This window comes from Pelophylax lessonae (assembly GCF_965119305.1).
Source record: "Pelophylax lessonae genome assembly, chromosome: 1".
NCBI lineage: Eukaryota > Metazoa > Chordata > Amphibia > Anura > Ranidae > Pelophylax > Pelophylax lessonae.
In genome coordinates this window covers 737,237,469-737,258,222 of record NC_138768.1, presented here as the reverse complement: position 1 = coordinate 737,258,222, position 20,754 = coordinate 737,237,469, and the positions used below count along the sequence as shown (strand labels likewise).

General features: G+C 46.7%; 1 protein-coding gene across 1 annotated transcript in view; it reads left to right on the top strand.

The window, feature by feature from the left end:
- The first annotated feature begins 590 nt into the window (after nt 1-590).
- TMEM165 (transmembrane protein 165) overlaps nt 591-20,754 on the top strand; it is a 34,703-nt gene continuing 14,539 nt past the window's right edge. Inside the window, exon 1 of the mRNA XM_082243342.1 lies at nt 591-876. Within this exon, the coding sequence (XP_082099468.1) occupies nt 733-876 (144 nt within the window). The 5' untranslated portion in view covers nt 591-732. The remainder of the gene's footprint in view (nt 877-20,754) is intronic.

Here is a 20,754-nt window from a genome sequence, read left to right as displayed (position 1 = left end):
GAACTTACTGATAATGCGCCATTCGTTCCAACGTGGCCGCTATGCATTCCAATAGGTTTCCTAATCAGACAGAACACGAAGTAGCGGCAGACATCTTCATACACCCGGCAAGCAAGTCTTGAATTGTACATTTATTTTAGCAGTAAACTCACCTTATATACTAAAATAGACAATTTCACCACGCCTGAGTGAAATAGTCTATTTCACTATATAATCAGTTTGGCACTGAGCAGTGCGGGTGTACCAAGATGGCCGCCGCCACCTTCTACCTGCAGGGTTCTCACTGTATTTACAAGAATATTAGAAACGTAATACTATGATTTAGTATATTATGAGAGTTTACTGCTAAAAATAAATGTAAAATTCAAGACTTGGCTGGGTGTAAGATGTCCGCCGCTGCTTCATGTTTTGTCACATTAGGAAACCTAATGAAATGCATAGCAGCCATGTTGGCCTCGTCCAAACGTTACTTCCGGTTGCAGAATCTGCTTGGTAGCTGTATTCTGTTAGAACACCGACATCGAGCACTTCCGCCTACGCTATCTGACGCAAATCCTTCTCCTGCTGCATGTCGTCAGTGCAGCGGGGGCGGGGCGATCCTTTGCAGCTGACGATGGCAGTGAGGCGGGGTGTGTGAGCTCGGTGCTGGGACGGGAAGAAGATCACCGAGCACCCCGGCAGCCGTAACCCCCCTCCTTCCTCCCTGTGCTCTACGGCTCAGCACCCAGCTCCATGGCGAGACCGCTTCTCCCAGTGCTGGCGGCGCTGCTCTTCCTGTGTGCGCTCCCAGGACTGAGCCGGGCCGTGCAGGAAGATGAAGAAACACACAAGGAACCGCCGTTGCCGCAGAGACCGGAGCAGGTGGCCCGGGCGGAGGTGAGAGGCCTGAGCTCTTTTAATATAATGCCGGTGGCTTAGAGCTGAGGGATCCTGAGAGCAGCATCCTCACAGTGACCCCAGAGCCCGGAAAAATCACAACTTCCGGGATGTATGAGGACCACTGACACCCCAGCTCTCAGAGAGAGCGACCTATCAGGACTGGTGTCACACTAATACTTCTGTACAGGATCCGGGGGGGGGGGGGGCTGTGCTGTCAGGATGCTCACTCTAGGACAACCCCCTCCCCCAAAACTGATAGTTTTTATATATATATATATATATATATATATATATATATATATAAAAAAACAGCTTAATGTGCCTTTTAACCTTTTCTCACCATCTGCTCACATATGTGGCCATTGGGCAGGCTGGATTTAAAGTTGTTATGTTATTTGCTGAGAACAGGCAGGTTTTATATTACAGGAGAAACCTACAATAATATTCACATAGCTGCCTGACCCCCGACATGTAATCTGCCTTCCTGATCCCTCTGTGCTGGAGTGACATCATCCCACAGCGGCTGAAAATGGGGCGCACACAAGAAGATGCCGGCGATGGACGGTTGGAGGAAAGGTGTGTATTGCTGCCTTTAGTTCCTCTTTGGGCCCCGGGTTACGCTGATGCGGTGCGGGAAGCGCAACAAATCCTGTGTATTACCCGCATCGCAATCGCACTGTTCTCCGATCTGCTGCAAGTGTTAAAAGCCAAAAGGCAGGTTGCAAGCGCATCGCGTTTTGCCTCAACTGGTCCACATGGGTATAAACACTATGGATCGACCGATTATCGGCAAAGCCGATATATCCGGGGCCGATATGAACTTTCCCTGATATAACGGAATCGGCGCTGGAGGTTACCGATATTCCAGGAAAGTGCATGTACCGGGGTGATGCCTGCAGCTAGAGGCATCACCCCGGTCCTGGCGTCCATAGCTGCCGAAGAGAAGACCCGATCAAAGCCGCATTACATGTAAAAACCTGGAAGTGGAGTCATGACATCACTTCTGGGTATTCGGTGCCAGATTAAAAAAAATTGCATTCAAAACAGCCAAACTTGTCTGTTTTGAATGCTTTTAAGTGCAGAGGAGGGGTTTGGGGTCTTTTAGACCCCCAGATCCCTCCACAACAGTACCTGTGACAAAAAAAAAAAAAATTTAAATGTCCGAAAATATCAGCCGATATATGAAGACCAAAATATCGGTATCGGCACTAAAAAAACGATATCGGTCGATCACTAATAAACATCCAAGCTATCCAATTCCAATGCGGCTAAAAAAATCCCTGCACCTTTTTGATGCAGTGCGATTTGAGCCATCAAGAATGAATGGGTAAAATATCGCACCACACAGAATTGCATGTGATACACAGGAATGCAGTGCGATTCATATGTGAATCCCAGTTTGAACCTAGGCTAAGTGAGTAGATCTGCTTTCACCAGATAAGGCCATTTAAAAGACTGGGTTGAAAATGATGTCCCGAGTGGGGCTTTAACTCCTTCTTACCTGCCCTGGTGTCCCCTTTAAATGTTCTTAACATTTGGGGATCGTGTGACCACTGTGATTGGCTGTCAGTGGTCACATAATCAGAAGCCATTCCCACCAGGTACCACTGTCTTCTGGGAACTGAGAGCAGTTTTCATCAGTTTGGCCTTTGTGCAGAGAGGCTCTTCCAGGACATAAACATTGCCCACCCAGCGACGCACATATGCAGCATGTGGGCATTAGAGCCCAGCTTTTTGCTGTCGCACGTATGGGTTACTGCGGCGTTAAAGGGATTAAAGTGATATTAACCACCTCCTGCCCGCTGTATAGACAAATGACAGTGGACAAGACCACCTCTTGTTCTGGGCCAGTATCACCCAGTCTCACCCTGATTGCGGGCCCACTCTGCTACACGGCAAGACCCAGATCTCGGTAAAGGACTGTGGCTCTTTACCCATGTGATCAGCTGTGTCCAGTCACAATTGATCACATGTAAACAAGGAAATGCAGTTTATTGGCTCTCCTCGCCTCACACTGACATAGTGAGAGAAGAGCCAATCAGCGGCATCTCCTCCACAGGGAAGACATGTATAAGTAATCAGGGCACTGATCTACAGTGCAGCCCCAACAGTGCCCATCATAGCCACCTATCCATGCTGCCTGTCAGTGCAGCCTTATTAGCGCACATAAGTGAAGGAGAAAGAAAAAAAAACACCTATTGGTGATTAAATACTACCAAAAGAAAGCTCTATTTGTGGAAAGAAAATAATACAAATTTCATATGGGTACAGTGTTGTATGACTGTGCGATTGTCCTTCAGTGTGACTATGCTGAAAGCTAAAAACTAGCCTAGGCAGGAATGGGGTGAAAGTCCCCGGTGTTGAGGTGGTTATGGGGGATTTTTTTCTTAAAATAAAACAAAAAAAAAAAACACGTCATAGTTTGTTTTACACAGAGCAGCCCCGATCCTCCTCTTCTTGGGTCCCCAGCTGGCACTCCTGGCCCCTCCCTGTCTAGTGCCCCCACAGCAAGCAGCTTGCAAAGAAGACACCCAAACAGGCTCGCTCTTGAGCTACTGCTCTGGCGGTTCATTCACAGCCCCAGCTTGGACCCCCCCCCCCCCCCCACACTCTTCTTATTTTCTCACTGGTTGTGATTGACTGGCTCTATTTGCTGTCTGAGCCAATGAGGAGAGAAAGTCCCCAGAGAACCAAGGTTCTCGTGCATATTGCTGGATCACGCTGGGGCTCGGGTAAGTATTCGGGGGGCTGCTGTTTTTCTCTTTCCTGCAAAGCATCCGTGTAATAAATCTGGAGCCTTTACAACCACTTTAAAGCTCCACTCCAGACAAGATATATCCCCCCCCCCCCCCCCTCAAACCAGTCCTGCAAGGTTTTCTTGTTCCTAGCTGGTGAAGCGAGGTATACTCATCCCTTGCCACCCCTCCAGCAATGCAGATGGTCCCTCACAAGCCAAACCCCATGCAGTGACATCACTCCCCTGAATCCTTAGAAGACTTCACTGTTGGACAGTCTTTAGAAAGTGTCCATGTTTTTTTTGCATGCTAGGCCCATATTGAAAACGAATAGCTTACTATGTTACAGAAATTTGCAAACAGACTACAACTTCCCACAATGATATATTGAGGTTGATTTACTAAAGGCAAATATACTATGCACTGCAAGTGCATTTCATTTGCTCTAATACTGAGGGAAGCTCTGCTGATTTCGATAATCCAATCATGTGCAAGCAAAAATGCTGTTTTTTTATTGTCCTTGCATGTGATTGGGTACTCTTTGCAAAGTGAATCTTTACCTCATTTACTAAGCTCTGTGCAACTGCACGTAAAGTGCACAGTGTATTTGCCTTTAGTAAATCAACCCCTCTGTATTGTAATATTTTCTTTAATTTCCAAGGATGCACTTGGTCACTTGTTTTTTTTTTTTTTGGGTGAATACTGTAGTACTGATTAAGTCTCCATTCACACTGGTACGACTTGGTCAGCCTGACAAGTCACGCACCGTCGCGTCCCATAGTGTAGTACAGGACCGGTTCTAATAGGAGCAACACGAGTCGCTCCGACTTAGAAAAAGGGTCCTGTACTACTTCGGGGCGACATCGGAGCGACTTGCATAGACATTCATTTTATGAAGTCCGTGCAAGTCGTGCCGAAGTCGCGGTGCACGCGACTTCACAGGTCGCCCCCTAAGTGGGATCGCCGTAGTGTGAACCAAGTCTAAACGAAAATCATTTGTTCTGTTATTGTACAAGAAAAACTTTCATGCCTGCCTCTTCGGATAATTTCACACGAACTGTTGTGATCTGCTGTCGAAAGCTGCGTACTAATGATCAGATTATTGGACGTTCCCTTTTGTGATTGCAGGTACCAGGCATATGTCCACAGTCCCTAGCCAGGAAATCAAGGACAGCCACTTTGATCAGATAGAAATGAGCAAAAATGGGACAAGTGTGCCTGGGCAGGACAATATACACAGCAGTACATAGGAGGTCTTCAGCACACTTCAAAGCACAAAAAAACTGAACTGTTCTAATTACTCGGGTTAAAAACAGGTTTTGTACATTTGCAGACAGATATAGAAGCCAAACTGACCAGTCAAGGCTCTTCCTGAGAGGTGTGCTCTTTAACACTAAACTATCTCAGTTCCCAGATAGATAGATATGTATACATTTGACATACAGCTCCTGTGAAGCTTTTTGTTGTCACATACAGAAACACTTCCTCATTCTCGGATTTCATTCTCCAAAATTATTTTCTTGGCACAAGTTTAAATTATGTGTGTGTCGCTCAGCAACCAACTTTATATGCAGCACAAACGCCATCTACTTCAGGATACCTCTTCTGTTTTAAAGGGCTGTGCACCAATTCCCTGCCTTGACTTTGGATTTCTATAGTTCTGTATTTGTGTCCATCAGCACTACAGAGAACACGCATGCCTCACAGGCCTTGTTGGCAACAGTGTAAGTGAAAGGCCGGAGGAGAAGCTTTATATTTTTAATGCTATGTGTATGTGTGTGTGTATATATATATATATATATATATATATATATATATATATATATATATATATATATGTATATATATATGTATATATATATATATATGTATATATATATATATATATATATATATATATATATATATATATATATATATATATATATATATATATATATACAGTAAAACCTTGGTTTGAGAGTAACTTGGTTTGAGAGCGCTTTGCAAGACAAGCAAATTTTTTAAATATATTTTGACTTGATATACAAGCAATGTCTTGATATACAAGTAGCGTCATGTATAAAAAAGAGAGGAGCCTCTAAAGTGTAGCAATATGGTTACCTTTAATGAAGGTTCAATATTTAGCAACTCACATGGTTGATGATTGGAGCAGGCACATCTAAGAATGCAGGCATCCGGGGTAAAGCTGTCCACATAGACCATCTTCTGCACCGCCATCTTCATCACCCCTTCCCTGCTGCACTCCACGAGTGAGTCAAAGTTTCACTTTCAGATCACTCTACTGCAGGCTATTCTTCCTGGTCACGATTGCAGACTGATAGTGTTGAGAGTCAGTGGTTCAGAATGAACCTTCATTAAATGTAACCATATTGCTACACTTAGCGGTGCCTCTCATCTCTCTTATATTCTGTAGCTCTGTTAGATTTTGCTTCTAATCCCCTTGGGAAGGCTGCATATTGTGGATGGACATTTTATGGTTACACAACCTATCACATTGTATATAGACTATAAACTGAAGGACTTGTGGAACGAATCATCTGAGTTTCCATTATTTCTTATGGGGAAATTCGCTTTGATATAAGAGTGCTTTGGATTACAAGCACGATTCCAGAACGAATTATGCTCGCAATCCAAGGTTTTACTATATATATATATATATATATATTTAATGTGGAAGTATTGGGACACCTGCCTTTCCACGCACATGAACTTTAATGGCATCCCAGTCTTAGTCCGTAAAGTTCAATATTGAGTTGGCCCACACTTTACAGCAGTGGTATCCAAACTATGGCCCTCCAGCTGTTTCGGAACTATGATTCTCGTCACAATATGTAAATCAATAAACATTACATAAAAGTGCAAGTGCATAATATTTAAAGTCCATTAATGCAAGAAAGTGTCTGTGCTGGTTTATGCTTCTGGTGCTTCACAAGGTGCCACTCCATGCTCCATTCCTGTAATCTCCACTCACCAGAGATGTATATCAAGTAGGCATATAGTGCTCTCAGGCACAACACATATAATAGAAATTCCCCTCCTTCTCCAAGCATAATGTGTTGGTTATGGAGTACTTCCTGAAGTTGCTAAAGCTCCTCCAAAATCCCTCCAATCATAAGGCTCTCATCCGGCAAATGTAAATAAGAAAATGGTGCCCATAGTGTAATATTTATTTTAAAGTTGATCCTGATCCAGACTTCCCAACTCAACATCATCAGCCTCTGTATTTGTACCAAACCCCTGTATTCTGAATTTTCGGTGCTGCCACATTAGTTCAGTTTCTCTTCCTGCTGAGTCGAGTTCCTCAGAGGCTGATGATATATCTCTGGTGAGTGGGGATTACAGGAATGGAGCACGGAATTGCACCTTGTGAAGCACCAGAAGAATAAACCAGCACAGACAATTTCTTGCATTAATGGACTTTTAAATATTATGCAATTGCACTTTTATGTAATATTCTTTATTGATTTCCATATTGTGATTTTTGCATTTCATTTAATGAGGTTAATTTTTATATTGTAAATATTTTACTGGCATTGTTGCAATTTAGAAGCAGCGCTGTATAATTTTCTTATTTTGGTTTAGCATTGGGTATTACTGCCCCCTAAAGGAGTAGGACATTAGGCAGAAAAAAAGTCTGGCTACGCCTATGGACAGTCCTAGGTTGTATACTCCCCCTTTCTGCTATAGGTACTCAGTTTTTTTTTTCTGCCTAGTCAGCAGTAAGGACCTAGTTCCTTACTGGGATCTCTGGTCCTGCATTATTTTTAGAGTTTTTTTTTTTTTTTTTTTTCTCCAGTTTTTTTTTTTTACTGTGAGATCTACATTCAACTGCGGGACTGGGTGACGGGCTGGATAATCTAGATCCAGTGGTCACCCCAGTCTGGCCAGCGAGCGCGCACAGACCTAGTCCCACCGGATAGGGGCTGGCCTGTGAGTTAAACTCCTCGTGAGGTCGCATACGACCCGGTCTCGGCCTGAGTCGCAGCGTTCCTCCTGGCTGACAGCCCCCCCATATAGATGGCAATGGGTTTTGCCTGGAGCAGCACCCGTCCGGTTCCTGGTATGGTGACTAGCTGTCCCCCCTCCCCCTGGAGGGTTTTGGGGTGGGTGTGGGCCCCTCCATGGGACAGTCAGACCCCGAGGTTCCCCTCCTTCCCGTCAGGCACACCCCTCATCTAGCCGCCCCCCTTTTCCACTTATGCTGGGGCTGTGTGGGTGGTCTGGTCCACCTCCTAGGGTGAGGGCAGGGCGCTATGCTGGCAATGGGGGTGGGTCTGTGTGCGCTGCCGGAGACTAGATGATCGGCTGTGTGGGAGCTCCTGCCAGGGCCCCCGTCCTGCCTGGGCCTCCCCGTTCTGCCTGTCCTTGGGGCTGCCATTTTGTTGTAGTCTTGTGCTGCAATGCATGGCGGTCATATTTGTGTAGTCCGGCGGCCATTTTATGGTGGTTTGCCATAGAAAACAGCGGCGGCCTTGTCTGGTGCCTTCTGGGTGGCGTTTTGGGCGGTTAGAGCTCATCCCATTGGTGCTGACTCCTGGATCCTTTCATTTCCTGATCGATGCACGTGCAGTGCAGATTCTCCTGGTGGCTGCGGTGCCTGGTTTCTGCAGGGTGGTGAGTCCTCTCCCTCTCTGCTGAGGATCGATTGGTGCTCTGTGACTGGCAACCGGGTGGTGCTGCCAGAGCAGTGGGGGTTGTCCCTTAGCAGTGTTTTACACTTTTTTGTAGGGTCCCCCTGGTGACTTATGGAGTCTTTGGAGCACATCTCCCTACCTGATCCCCTCTCTGAGGCTGCGAGGCCCTCCGGGTCTCCACCATCCATCGATGCACTGATGGCGGTCATGGAATCCTTTGTGTCCCGGGTGGAGTTGGCCTTTGGACGACAGGCTGGCATAAAGCGCCCCCTTCCCCTGCCTCATCAGATCCTGAATCTGATTCGGCCGCTGCGGCTGTGGCCTGCAATATGTACACTCTGGCTGGTTCGGCACTGAGGCCGATAGTCACTATTGCCCTGGTATTGCAGACTCTGACCGAATGGGCTAAGCTTTTGTGCCCCCCCCGCCTTTGCTAAACTGGCAGACCAGCTGGTCCAGAGGCTGCAGTTTATCTGTGATGCCTCTTTGGTTGCGGCTGCCCTAGTGGCTCGGCTCTCGGTGGTCCTTTGCAGGCAGTGGTCCTTCGGCGTGCGTGGCTCGGCTCTCTGTTTGGCAGTGGTCCTTCGGTGTGCCTTTTGGCTCAAATGCTGGTCTGCGGATCAGACTTCTAAAAGGCCTTGACTGATCTTCCCTTTTCAAGGCAATCACCTTTTTGGTGCTACCCTGGATAAAATAATTAAAGGTCTCACAGGGGGGGGGGGGATAGTATCTTTCTTCCGCAGGCTACTAAGGGCAAGGACCATTGTCGTAGACGTGGGCACCCCTCCTCGGCTCATAAGAAATTTTTTTGTCCTTCAGGGTTGACTGAAAAGGGATCAAAGGCCTTCGGGATCCACGCGAGCTTGGTGTGGCAAGTTGAGAGTGGGAGAGGAGCATTATCCATTGGTGGCGTTACCCTTTGGTCTCGCCTTTGCTCCTCGGGTCTTTACGAAAGTGTTGTCCCCAGTGCTAGCAATGTTACGTCAGTGGGGGAATCGTGGTCCTGGGCTACTTGGGCTACCTTCACACCCCTGTATGGGCGACCATACACATTCCCTGAGTGGAACCAGGGGGAATGGTCTCTTCATCCGGAGGTGTTTCATCAGTTGTGTCTCAGGTGGGGCACTGTCATGGGATCCTCTGGCAGACACCCCAGACAGGGTGGTGGCCCCGTGGGGGTCAGTGTCGTCTGCTTTACGCCTTCCCTCCCGAAGTTTCTGCCAGCACTTCTGAGCAGGATCAGAAGGGGTTCTGGTCATCTTAGTGGCCCCGGACTAGCTTCGCTGGGCCCGGTACGCCGATCGGGTGCGGCTGTTCGCCGACGTTCTTAGGAAGCTTCCTCTCGGGGAGGATCTGCTGTCCCAAGGGCCAATCTTCCATCCTGCTGTACAGTTGCTGGCTTTGCTGTTAAAAGCCAGGTGCTGAAGGATAGGGGTTTGTCTAAATCGATGATTCCAACGCTGTTAAAAGCTAGGAAATCTACTTCTGGGAAGATCTACTATTGTACGTGGAAGATGTATGTCGCGTGGTGTGAGTCTCTTGGGATTCATCCTCGCTCCTCCTCAGTGGCTCAGATCTTGACCTTCCTTCAACAGGGGGTTGAACAGAAATTGGCCTTGAGTACAATCAAAGGCCAGGTGTATTCTTTGGTGGTCTTCTTCCAATGATCCTTGGCCACGTACTCCCTGGTGTGTACCTTTTTTCAGAGTGTTCGACATTTTGTTCCTCCAGTGCGATCTCTGTTACCGCCTTGGGTGCTCAGTTTGGAGCTTTCGGTCCTCCAGAAGCCACCCTTTGAGAATCTTCTTTGGGAGATTTCCTTGCTTACTGTCTCAGACGGTGGATTTTTTAGTGGCTATCACCTCTGCGTGCAGGGTGTCGGAACTGGCGGCGTTATCCTGTCCACCTTGATGATTCACAGAGATGAGGTGGTTCTTCGCCCCTGTCCGTCGTTCCTTCCAAAGGTTGTCTCTGATTATCTTTTGAATGAAGACATTGTGTTTCCTTCCCTGTGTCCAGGGCCAAAACATCCGAAGAAAGTTGCCTTGCATGCCGTGGATGTGGTTCGGGCAATTAGGGTGTACCTGGCAGCTACGAAGTCTTTTAGCAAGTCAGACTCATTATTTGTGCTTACGGATGGGCCTCGGAAAGGGTTATCTGCTTCCTTTGCGACCATTTCCAAATAGATCAGACAGGCGGTGATTCAGGCCTATTCCATCAAGGGTCAGGTTCCTCCTTTCCTTGTCAAGGCGCACTCTACTCGGGCGCTTAGTGCCTCCTGGGCCCTCTGTCATCAGGCATCAGTGATGCAGATTTACAAGGTGGCCACCTGGTCGTCGGTGCACACTTTCACAAAGTTCTGTAAAGTGGATGTGTTGGCATCTGCGGATGCTTCTTTTGGCCGTAAGGTTTTGCAAGCTGCTGTTTAGAGGACCTGGTCCTCTTTGAGGGTGTATTTTCTTCAGGTGGGCTCCAGTTGTTTTGGTTGAGCTCCCGTTGCCTGGTTGGCTACTGTTTAGCCTTGGGAATGTTTTGCTGTTCCCACCCCTCATGTTTAACACTGCTTTGGGATGTTCCCAATGTTTAAGAAGATCAGGAGCTGTGTCCATCAATGAACAAAAGAGAAAATGGGATTTTTGACTTACGGTACCATAAAATCCATTTCTCTGATGTTCTTTGACGGACACAGCACCCACCTCTCTGTGGAGTTATATTTTCTTCTGACACTGCTTGTAACAAAATGGAGTACCTATAGCAGAGAGGGGGAGTACACCCCCTGAGACTGCCGAAAGGCGTAGCCAGACTTTTTTTTTTTTCTGCCTAGTGTCATACTCCTGTAGGGGGCAATATAACCCAGTGGTTAAGAAGATCAGGAGCTTTGTCCGTCAATGAACATCAGAGAAATGGATTCATGGTAAGTCAAAAATCCAATTTTTGCTGCTGTCATTAAGGATTCCTGATTAGAGTACTGATCAGGTCATGGCAGGACAGCATCTAGAGCATGTGATCACTGTGACAGCCGAATTTCAGTGAGCACATGATCTGGAAACTCTTAAGACACGCCTCATATATCTTTCACATGAGAACATATGTGAGAACAGATACTGTATCTGTATTGTGTTTTTGTTGTGTGTTTTTTAAATCAATTTACATTAGTTGATTAGGGCTTGATCACTAGTATTCAAATTTATTCCTGAAAAAAACAAACCCATGCTGCATCCCTAGCTAAGTGTACAAAGTGGTAACCACCCTGACTTGTAACAGGCATTTGCAGTAAGGTGTTCTTGGAAGGGCAATACACATCACAAACAAACAAATGATTTCCCAGCACACTTACCAACCAGCCTGCACAACAAGGAATTGGCCTTGTCTAACAGTTTACGTTAAGTGTTTTGTTAGCACACCTTTGAAAATATATGTGCAAGCCGCAATGCCCACACCAAGGGACCTCTGTATATACTTTGGTCCTAAGACTAAATTTCCAGAGCCTGCATAGGAGCACATACTGTATAAGAATAGACAGATTAAAGGCAAGTATGCCTGGAGGGAGCCCATCCCTCCTTAAAGGAATAGGGACGCATGTGACCCCCAGCAACAGCATAATGGCAGCAAAGGCATTCCGTGCGTCCCTGCACCCATTTGTCCAACTGTACAAAAAAAGTGTACATATTTGCAAAATGTGTTCAAACAAAACCCCTAGATAGGTACCTTGATTGTAAGGTGAAGTCGTCTGAGGGGGCCTGTGATGAATGCACGTTGCCTGGGAACTAAACTTTGGATTAATTTCCCTCTTCACGGCAAAATGATAACTACTACTTGTAAAACCAAAAAATAATGTCCTGCTCGACAGGAGTAGGAGAATTTTATTTTGGTTGTAGTTCATGGCAAGAAATATGCAGCTAAATTTTAAAAAATGATATACTTTTTAAAAAAATGGAGCTATCCAGTAACATTTACCACCAACAGAAAAAAGCAAGGTATAATTCACGGAGATACAAAGTAGTTGCAAATACAGTATACAGGTTTGCTGTTTTACTAACGCGTGAAAAAGTTGCAAAACTGCATTCACATTAGAGCTGCACGATTCTGGCCAAAATGAGAATCACGATTTTTTTGCTTGGAATAAAGATCACGATTCTCTGTGTAACATCTTTTACATTCTAAAAAAAATTGGGATAACTTTACGGTTTTGTTTTATTTTTTTTATTTTTTTATTCATTAAAGTGTATTAATTGCGTTTGAAAGACTGCTGCGCAAATAGTGTGACATAAAAATTTACAACAATCAACATTTTATTCTGCAGGGTCTCTGCTAAAAAAAATATATAAATGTTTGGGGGTTCTAACTACTTTTCTAGGAAAAATAAACTGATTTAACTTGCAAGCAACAAGTGTAGGAAAAAGGTTTAGTCTTTAAGAGGTTAAACTTCCTTCCTCCGGCAGAGGGAAAGAAAAGATACAATGTAATCATTTGTGTTTACAGTTCAGTGGGAGACTAATGCTGATAGGCTTTTGCGGGAGGCTTTTTTTTTTTTTTTTTTTGACAGCTGCTCCCTCATAGCTATGTAAAGAATCGAGCAAGTGTCATGTTAAGATCGTCAGGGGGAGTGAATCGCAATCTCGATTCTGTTACGATTAATCGCGCAGCTCTAATTCACATGTTAAGATTTCTTCCTTTCACAACACATAGTATAAATAAATCATATTACAATAAATTATTTACTGTGTATGTAGCCTGATTTGTCTTAAAATAAAAAAATGTTTTTCTTTAAAAATAACTAACCTGATATACTTACCTCCTCTGTGCAGTTGGTTTTGCACAGAGCAGACCAGATCCTCCTCTTCTTGTGTCCCTCTTTGGTGCTCCTGGCCCCTCATGTCGACTGCCCCCACAGCAAGCAGCTTGCTATGGGGTCACACGAGCCGAGCCACAGCTCCCTGTGTCAATTCTGACACGGTGCCCTGGTTCGGCCCGCCCCCTCTCTCTCCCGATTGGCTAACTGAATTTGACAGCAGCGGGAGCCAATGGCTCCACTGCTGTGTCTTAGCCATTCAGGAGGGAGAGTTCCAGATGGCCAAGCCATTCGTGCACATCACTGGATAGTTGGGGCTCAGGTAAGTATTGGGGGAAGCTGCTGCGCACAAGGTTTTTTATTTTAATGCATAGAATGCATTAAGATAAACCTGCTGCCTTTAGAACTACTTTAACCACTTAAGGACCAGGCCTTTTTCTGACACTTGTTGGTTACAAGTAAAAATCAGTCATTTTTGGAAAAATGTGAAAGGTGTTACGCCAAGTAAATAGATACCTAACAAATGTCATGCTTTTAAATTGCACACACAAACTACGGTATTCTCCATAGGTGAAGCTTTATAATTTTTTTACAGTTACTAGTTTAGAGTTATAGAGGAGTTCTAGAATTATTTCTCTCACTCGAATGATCGCAGCAATACCTCGTGTGGTTTGAACACAGTTTAGATTTGCAGGCACAACTTACGTATGTGTTCGCTTCTGCGCGTGAGCACGGAGGGATGGGGCGCTTTAAACTTTTTTTTTTTTTTTTCCTTGTTTGTTTTTATTTTTTTTAAACTGTCCCTCTTAAATATTTATTTTTTGATCACTTTTATTGCTGTCACAAGGAATGTAAACATCCCTTGTTACAGTAATAGGCACTTGTCAGTTTTTTTTTTTTTGCCTCCTTTGCACTTAAAAGCATTCAAAACGCCTAGTTTGGCTGTTTTGAATACTGATATTTTTTAAAATCCAGGGCCTTTGAGGCTCAAGTAAACCTGACGTGATGTCGCTTCCGGGTTACTAGATCGGAGACCCGATCAAAGCTGATTAGCAGTGTTATACCTGAAGGGTTTCACATGTAATGTCACTTTAAGGCTGGCTCCACCCAGGAGTGATGTCAAGGGGCAGAGTGGCCATCTTAGAGACATGTAAGAGATGCATTGATATACTGAGCTGTCCTGTAATGCATGTTTGAGTGTACAGTGAGTCCTGAATAAACAACCGTTGTTCCAGATCAGAGTCCTGTGTCTCTCACAACATGGAGAATATAACAAGCAGTTACTAATCCACCTTTCATTCTTGTCCAGATGGGGTCTACAGAGAACCAGAGATATCATGTGCAAGGAAACAGTGCTTTCTTTAGTCTAGGTTCACATCTAAGCAGCTGCACTTGATGCTTTTTGTGTTTTTCCCTGCTGACAGCTGAATGTAAAAAAAAGAATTGCCGGCAAAAACAAAAACCAGGGAAAAAAAAATTACGTAGATACCCCCCCACCCCAAAGCACCTTTTCCCCATGTTGAGGGGGACAAGGGCCTTTTTCCCACAACCTTGACCAGTGGTTGTGGGGGTCTGCGAGCCGGGGGCTTATTGGAATCTGGGGCCCCAGATCCTGCCCCCCTCCCCATGTCAATGATTATAGTACCCCTACCCATTCACCAAAAGTGTAAAAGTGAATAAAGACAGTACAAGAGTTTTTGACAAGTCCTTCAAAAATAAAAAAACATTGTCCCCCGATGAAGATCCATCCTCAATCACGCTGCCCTCTGCTTGCGATGAACGCTCTCTCGGCCTGCCTGCTCCGCGGCTATTTAAGAAATGTCACATGGAGGAGCAGGCAGACCGCGGTAGCGTTTTTTTTTTTTTTTTTTGGTCTGGCGGTGCAATAAATCTACATCGGGGGACATTATTAAAAAAAAAAAACAAAGGACTTGTCATAAACCCTTGTACTGTCTTCACTTTTACACTTTTTTGGGTGAATGGGTAGGTACTCTAGTGATCGACCAATATCAGTTTTTCATTGCCAATACCGATATTTTGCCGATCGCATATCGGTATCAGCCGATATTCACACACGGAAAATTTTGCCAAAAAAACACAAAATTCGACACATCTCTAAATAAACATGGTAATCTTTGTTTATTAACATTTTTAACATTAAGTGCTCGTTCTTCACACCTTAACTGCATAAAAACTGATAGAAAAACTTCAAATGCAGGGACATTTGCTTTGCATTTCACATCATCTGATTGTGCATTAATGCATAATAAAGTGCTGTAGTAGTGGACTCACTCACTGCAATATGTTACTGCAGTGCAGTCAGTGCAAAACTGCTAGAAAAAAAGCTAGGCAACAATAGCTACACAAAATACACATACACAGTGGATTGGATGGACTGGAGTCAGTGGAGGACTACCTCTGCAGTAACGCAATGACTTCAACTAATGCAGCGCAGTCAGTGCAAAACTGCTAGAAAAAAAGCTAGGCAACAATAGTTACACAAAATACACATACACAGTGGATTGGATGAACTGAAGTCAGTGGAGGACTACCTCTGCAATAAGGCTAGAAAAAGAGCAAGGCAACAGCTACACATGTCACAGTGGATTGGACTGGAGTCAGTGAAGGACTACCTCTGTCTGCAGTATGGCACTCACTGCAACTACTGCAGCCAGTGCAATACTGCTAGAAAAAATCAAGTCATCAGCTAGACAGTGGATTGGATTGGAGTCAGTGGACTACCTCTGCAGTAGGGCACTCACTGCAACTACAGCAGTCAGTGCAAAACTGCTAGAAAAAAGAGCTAGGCAACAGCTAGACATTGGATTGGAGTCACTCAGCGGACTACCTCTGTAGAATGGCACTCACTGCAACTACAGCAGTCAATGCAAAACTGCTAGAAAAAAAGCTAGGCAATAGCTACACATTGGATTGGAGTGGACACTACTTTTCAATACTCCCAGTTAAGAAGAACTATATTATAAGGCAGAAAGCAGAACATTTCAGCATGTCCATGGTCACCTGTTAAAGGTCTTCTGTTTTGTTCATACAATGCTGCCACTTCATAAACATGCCCAGGAGGAGTGGAGGACGAGAGAGAAGCAGAGAGAGAGAGGGGTATCTTCTAGCATGGGAAGCAAGTCTTTTGTAGCGTGCCTCATTTTCTCTCCACCACTGGAGGGGAAGACTACTTCTGTCAATTGCAGCTTCTTTCATGTAGAGATGAAGTTCATCATCCAGGCTCATCGTTGCAGATTCAGAAGAAATTGAATCCTCCGCATGAGGCCCCAATAAAACACTGAAAATGTCCTTATAAATTCGACCACAATGAAGAAGATTCTCTTCTGTTCGTTGATGTATTTTTGGACATTTGTCTGTTTTTTTCAGCATGCTGCTCTTCATAAAAATATTGTTCTGGACTTGTCTTTTTGGCAGGAACCTCCTGTTGAATATCTTTTGTCAGCCATTGTTTCGCCTTAGCCAATACATCATCAGAAGGGAAAGCATGGTTCTTGTATCGAGGATTCAAAAGACTTGCAAGCACAAAATTTTTAAATCTTTTCATGCTTCTCAAAACGTATATCAATCAAAGCTCTTTGGCTTGACAGACCATCATTTGAAAGTTGGAGGGAGTTGTGTGCCATGATGACACAAAGGTCTGACGTATCAGCAAGCCTCATTCCTTTCGGCATGTTTGTTTCACTGTCTCGAAGTTGCGCAAGCATCACTCGGTCTTTGTTGATTCCAAATTCTTCTTTTTTTTTTTTTTTTACATTTCCAAAAGCTGAATTTATTCATTCTTCTCATTGCTTTCTTTTTTTTTTCCCAAAACGTTTTTTCTCTTACGTCCTCCGACAGTCGCCGCCTCTTCATATTCGTCACATATGGGGTATTAGACTTTGCTCCGAAGGAGTAGCTAGGCAACAGAATATGTTAACAATAAAGCTTTTAACATATCCCACCCTCAAGGGGTGGTCCCCTCAGTCAATACCCTCCTACTTCCTGCAACCATATCTCAGTTTTAATGTCTAGCTTGTCAGGAGTGGCTGGCTTTTTCTGTGCTGGGGCTTTCTGCCCCAGACTCTTTCTTCTTGTTAAAATTTTGTTTGAGTTTTCTCTCTACCTTTACTTAGCTGTTATTTTTGTCAGCATTAGTTAGTTCTTCGGACGAAGAGGATCATGCAGACTGGGTCTCGGGCTGATCCCCCTGATCGCAGGTCGTGGGTCAGTGGCTTCCCAGTCTGCCTTCGAGCGTTCAGCCAGGTAACGCTCCTGGCACAGTGAACGACCCATCCCTGTTCGGTGCAGGGATGATTGGTGAGGTGGCTACCTCACTGGACGCTGTGCGGTTTCTTAACCCCCATTTTGTGCGTCTTGAATGCGACTCTCCCTGCCTCATGTGCAGCGGCTTGTTCGCCTGTGCGGGTTCCCCACGCCATGTGAGGTAAGTGTATTTATGTGGGGACCTGTCTGTCTGGGGGGGTGTCAGTCTGGGACTGTGTAACCTGCGTTTAATCACACTGCTTGTCTCCCTATCTCTCGGCTGCATGCTGTGGGCTGCAAGGGGGGGGGGGGGGAGATGTGTGACACTGTCTGTGTCAGGCTGATCAGTGTGTGAAGCTGTGTGCTGTGGGGCATGTTTTTTGGCATGTTTGGGCACTGTACAGCGATCGCTGCGGCGATCTGACATGTATTCTGATACTGGAATGTAATGTGTGTTTTTTTACTGCACTGTGGAGCGGCGGTTTCGGCGCCAAACGGCGCCATTTTGCCTACTCCCGCTCCGGCCACATGTTTTACATGCATGGCGGCCATTTTCTTGTAGCCTCCATAGGCTTACATAGAGCGCCCTGGCAGCATCACTTCCTCTTTCCTGGAACACCGATCGAGGCAGCAGCAGCGGCGAGGGTCTCCTCAGGTTTTACCCTTCTGTTCTTGCTATCCATTGCCTGTGTTCAGTTTGCATATTCCCTGTGGGGGTCTTATTGTGCTGAGTGTGGTGCGGTGGGCTGCGCTTGCCGCGCTTGCTTAAAAGGGGCAGTTAACCCTTTGGTGTCTGGCATTACAGGGGCAATGGACTCTCAGGAGGGAAAATTTCCTACAGCCTTGGTGGAGAGCCAGGGGACCGCTGTCTCCCCCCCAGGGGGGGATTTGGCCACTATTGTGGCTGGCCTTGCTGCTCAGGTGCAGATGCTGGTGGCTGCTCAATCTACTAAAAGGCCCAGAGTTGCTCTTTCCTCTGATTCTGAGGGTGAGGGTGATAGGGCTGTTATGGCAGGGGCCTCCTTATCGGGGTCCCGCTCCTCTCTTGATCTAATAGGGTCTGAGGTGGAGGCTGATGTTGAGGGGGTTGATAATTCTCCCCCTGGCTCGCCTGAAGAGCTTGCAATCATGGATGAGTTGATTGCTTCCATAAAGCAAATGCTGCGTTTGCAGGATGAGGTGTGTCCCCCCGCCGCCTTGGCGGCTTATGGGACGCAGAGAAAACGCAGGACGCCGCAGGTTTTTCCCTGCAATGATGATTTTCAGCGCGCTGTTAAGGAACAATGGCGCAATCTACGCAAACCTTTTGCTGTACCAAGTAGATTCAAGCTGCGTTATCCTTTTTCACCTTCCACTGATGAAAGGTGGTGTGTGCCACCCCCAGTGGATCACGCAATTGCGGTTTTAAACAAAGCCACTGCGATTCCTGCAGAGGATTCCCCGGTGTTCCGTGACGCCACGGATAGGAGACTGGAGTCTCTTACCCGTCATACTTATTCTGTTACGGGTTCTATGCTTAAGGCTCTGTTTGCTTCTCTCATGGCGGCCCAGGCGATCGCAAGTTGGACGCAGATGCTTAGGCGCGTCCTAGTGGCCGATTCGGCCTCACCGGCGACCCTGGATATGGTGGATCAAATCCACCAGGGTGTCATGTATCTGTGTGGACCTGGTTCCGTTGGCTGCACGTGGGCACAGTGTGGCGGTGTTGTCTCGCCGCCTGATTTGGTTAAAATGTTGGTCGGTGGACCAGTCTTCACGTAAGACCTTAGCCAATCTACCTTATGATGGGTCTCGCCTTTTTGGGGAGTCCCTGGATGTGTTGATTAAGGGGATCACCGGGGGTAAGAGCACTCTCTTGCCCCATTTCCCCAAAGCTAAGGGGGCTTCTGGGAAGAAGCATGCTAATTTTCGGCCCCCTCAGGGGTCCTTTCGTGCCTTTCGGCCGCACTACAAGGGCAAGCCGTTCAAAGGTCAAGGCTCTCAGAAGAAGCCCTGGTCTGGTAAACAGAAGTCCGGCCAATCCGGATCTGCAGCCCATAACAGTGCGGCCTGAAGGGGCGCCCTCACCCAGTTTTGGGGTGGGGGGACGCTTGCTCGGTTTTCTTCAGCCCTGGTTGGCCCGTGTGCGGGACAGATGGGTTCAGGAAATCGTTCGATCTGGTTACAAGATCGAGTTTCTCTCTCGGCCGGAGAGCAGATTTTTTCCCTCAAATCTTCAACTGTCTCCAGAGCGTTTGCGGGACCTGCACCTGGCGGTGCGGGACCTGAGGGCTCAGGGAGTGGTGGTTCCGGTGCCTCATCAGGACAGATTTCGGGGGGTTTTATTCCAATCTGTTCACCGTGCCCAGGAAGGAGGGCAAGGTTCGTCCAATTCTGGACTTGAAGGCTCTGAACCGCTCTGTGCGGGTTCGCAAGTTCCGCATGGAATCCCTGCGGTCGGTGGTGGCTGCCCTGGTTCCGGGGGAATTCATGGCCTCCATCGATTTGAAGGATGCGTACCTTCACATCCCCATTTTCGAAGGTCACCAGAGGTACCTTCGATTCGCCATTGCGGAGGATCACTACCAGTTCGTGGCGTTACCTTTTGGTCTCGCCTCGGCTCCGCGGGTCTTCACCAAGGTGCTTGCACCGGTTCTGGCATTGTTGAGGGCCCAGGGCATTTCTGTCCTGGGGTATCTAGACGACATCCTGGTTCGGTCTGCGACCAGCCAGGGTCTGGAGGAGGACCTGTCTGTCACGATGCAAACTCTACAGGAGTTTGGTTGGACGATAAATTTTCCAAAGTCGACGCTGAGTCCGTCGGTTCGTCTTCCCTACCTGGGAATGATTCTGGACTCGGTACAAGCGAAGGTCTTCCTGCCGGAAGACAAACTCAGAACTCTTCAGGAGGAAGTCGGGTCCCTCAGGGACGTTCCGCACTCGTCTTTAAGGACGTGCATGAGATGTCTGGGATTGATGGTCTCGGCCTTCGAGGCGATTCCCTTCGCCCAGTTCCACACGCGGGGTCTCCAAGCGGAGATCCTGTCCAAGTGGGATGGGCGACCTCAATCTCTGGATCTTCAGATCTCGTTGAGTCATCGCACCAGAAGAAACCTTCTGTGGTGGCTCCAGTCCCCGATGGTGTCCGGGGGCAAGTCGTTTCGTCCTATCTCGTGGACGGTGATCACCACGGATGCCAGCCTGTCGGGCTGGGGTGGTGTTCTGGGCGTTCTGTCTGCCCAGGGAACTTGGTCGGAGGGAGAGTCTTCCCTTCCGATCAACATTCTGGAATTACGTGCGATAAATCTGTCTTCATCGCTGGACGGACCGGCTGCAGGGCTGCCCGGTTCGGGTGCAGACGGACAATGCCACGGCGGTGGCCTACATCAACCACCAAGGGGGCACCAGGAGTGCCCGGGCGGCTCGAGAAGTGGCCGACATTCTGTCTTGGGCCGAGACTCATGTCCCG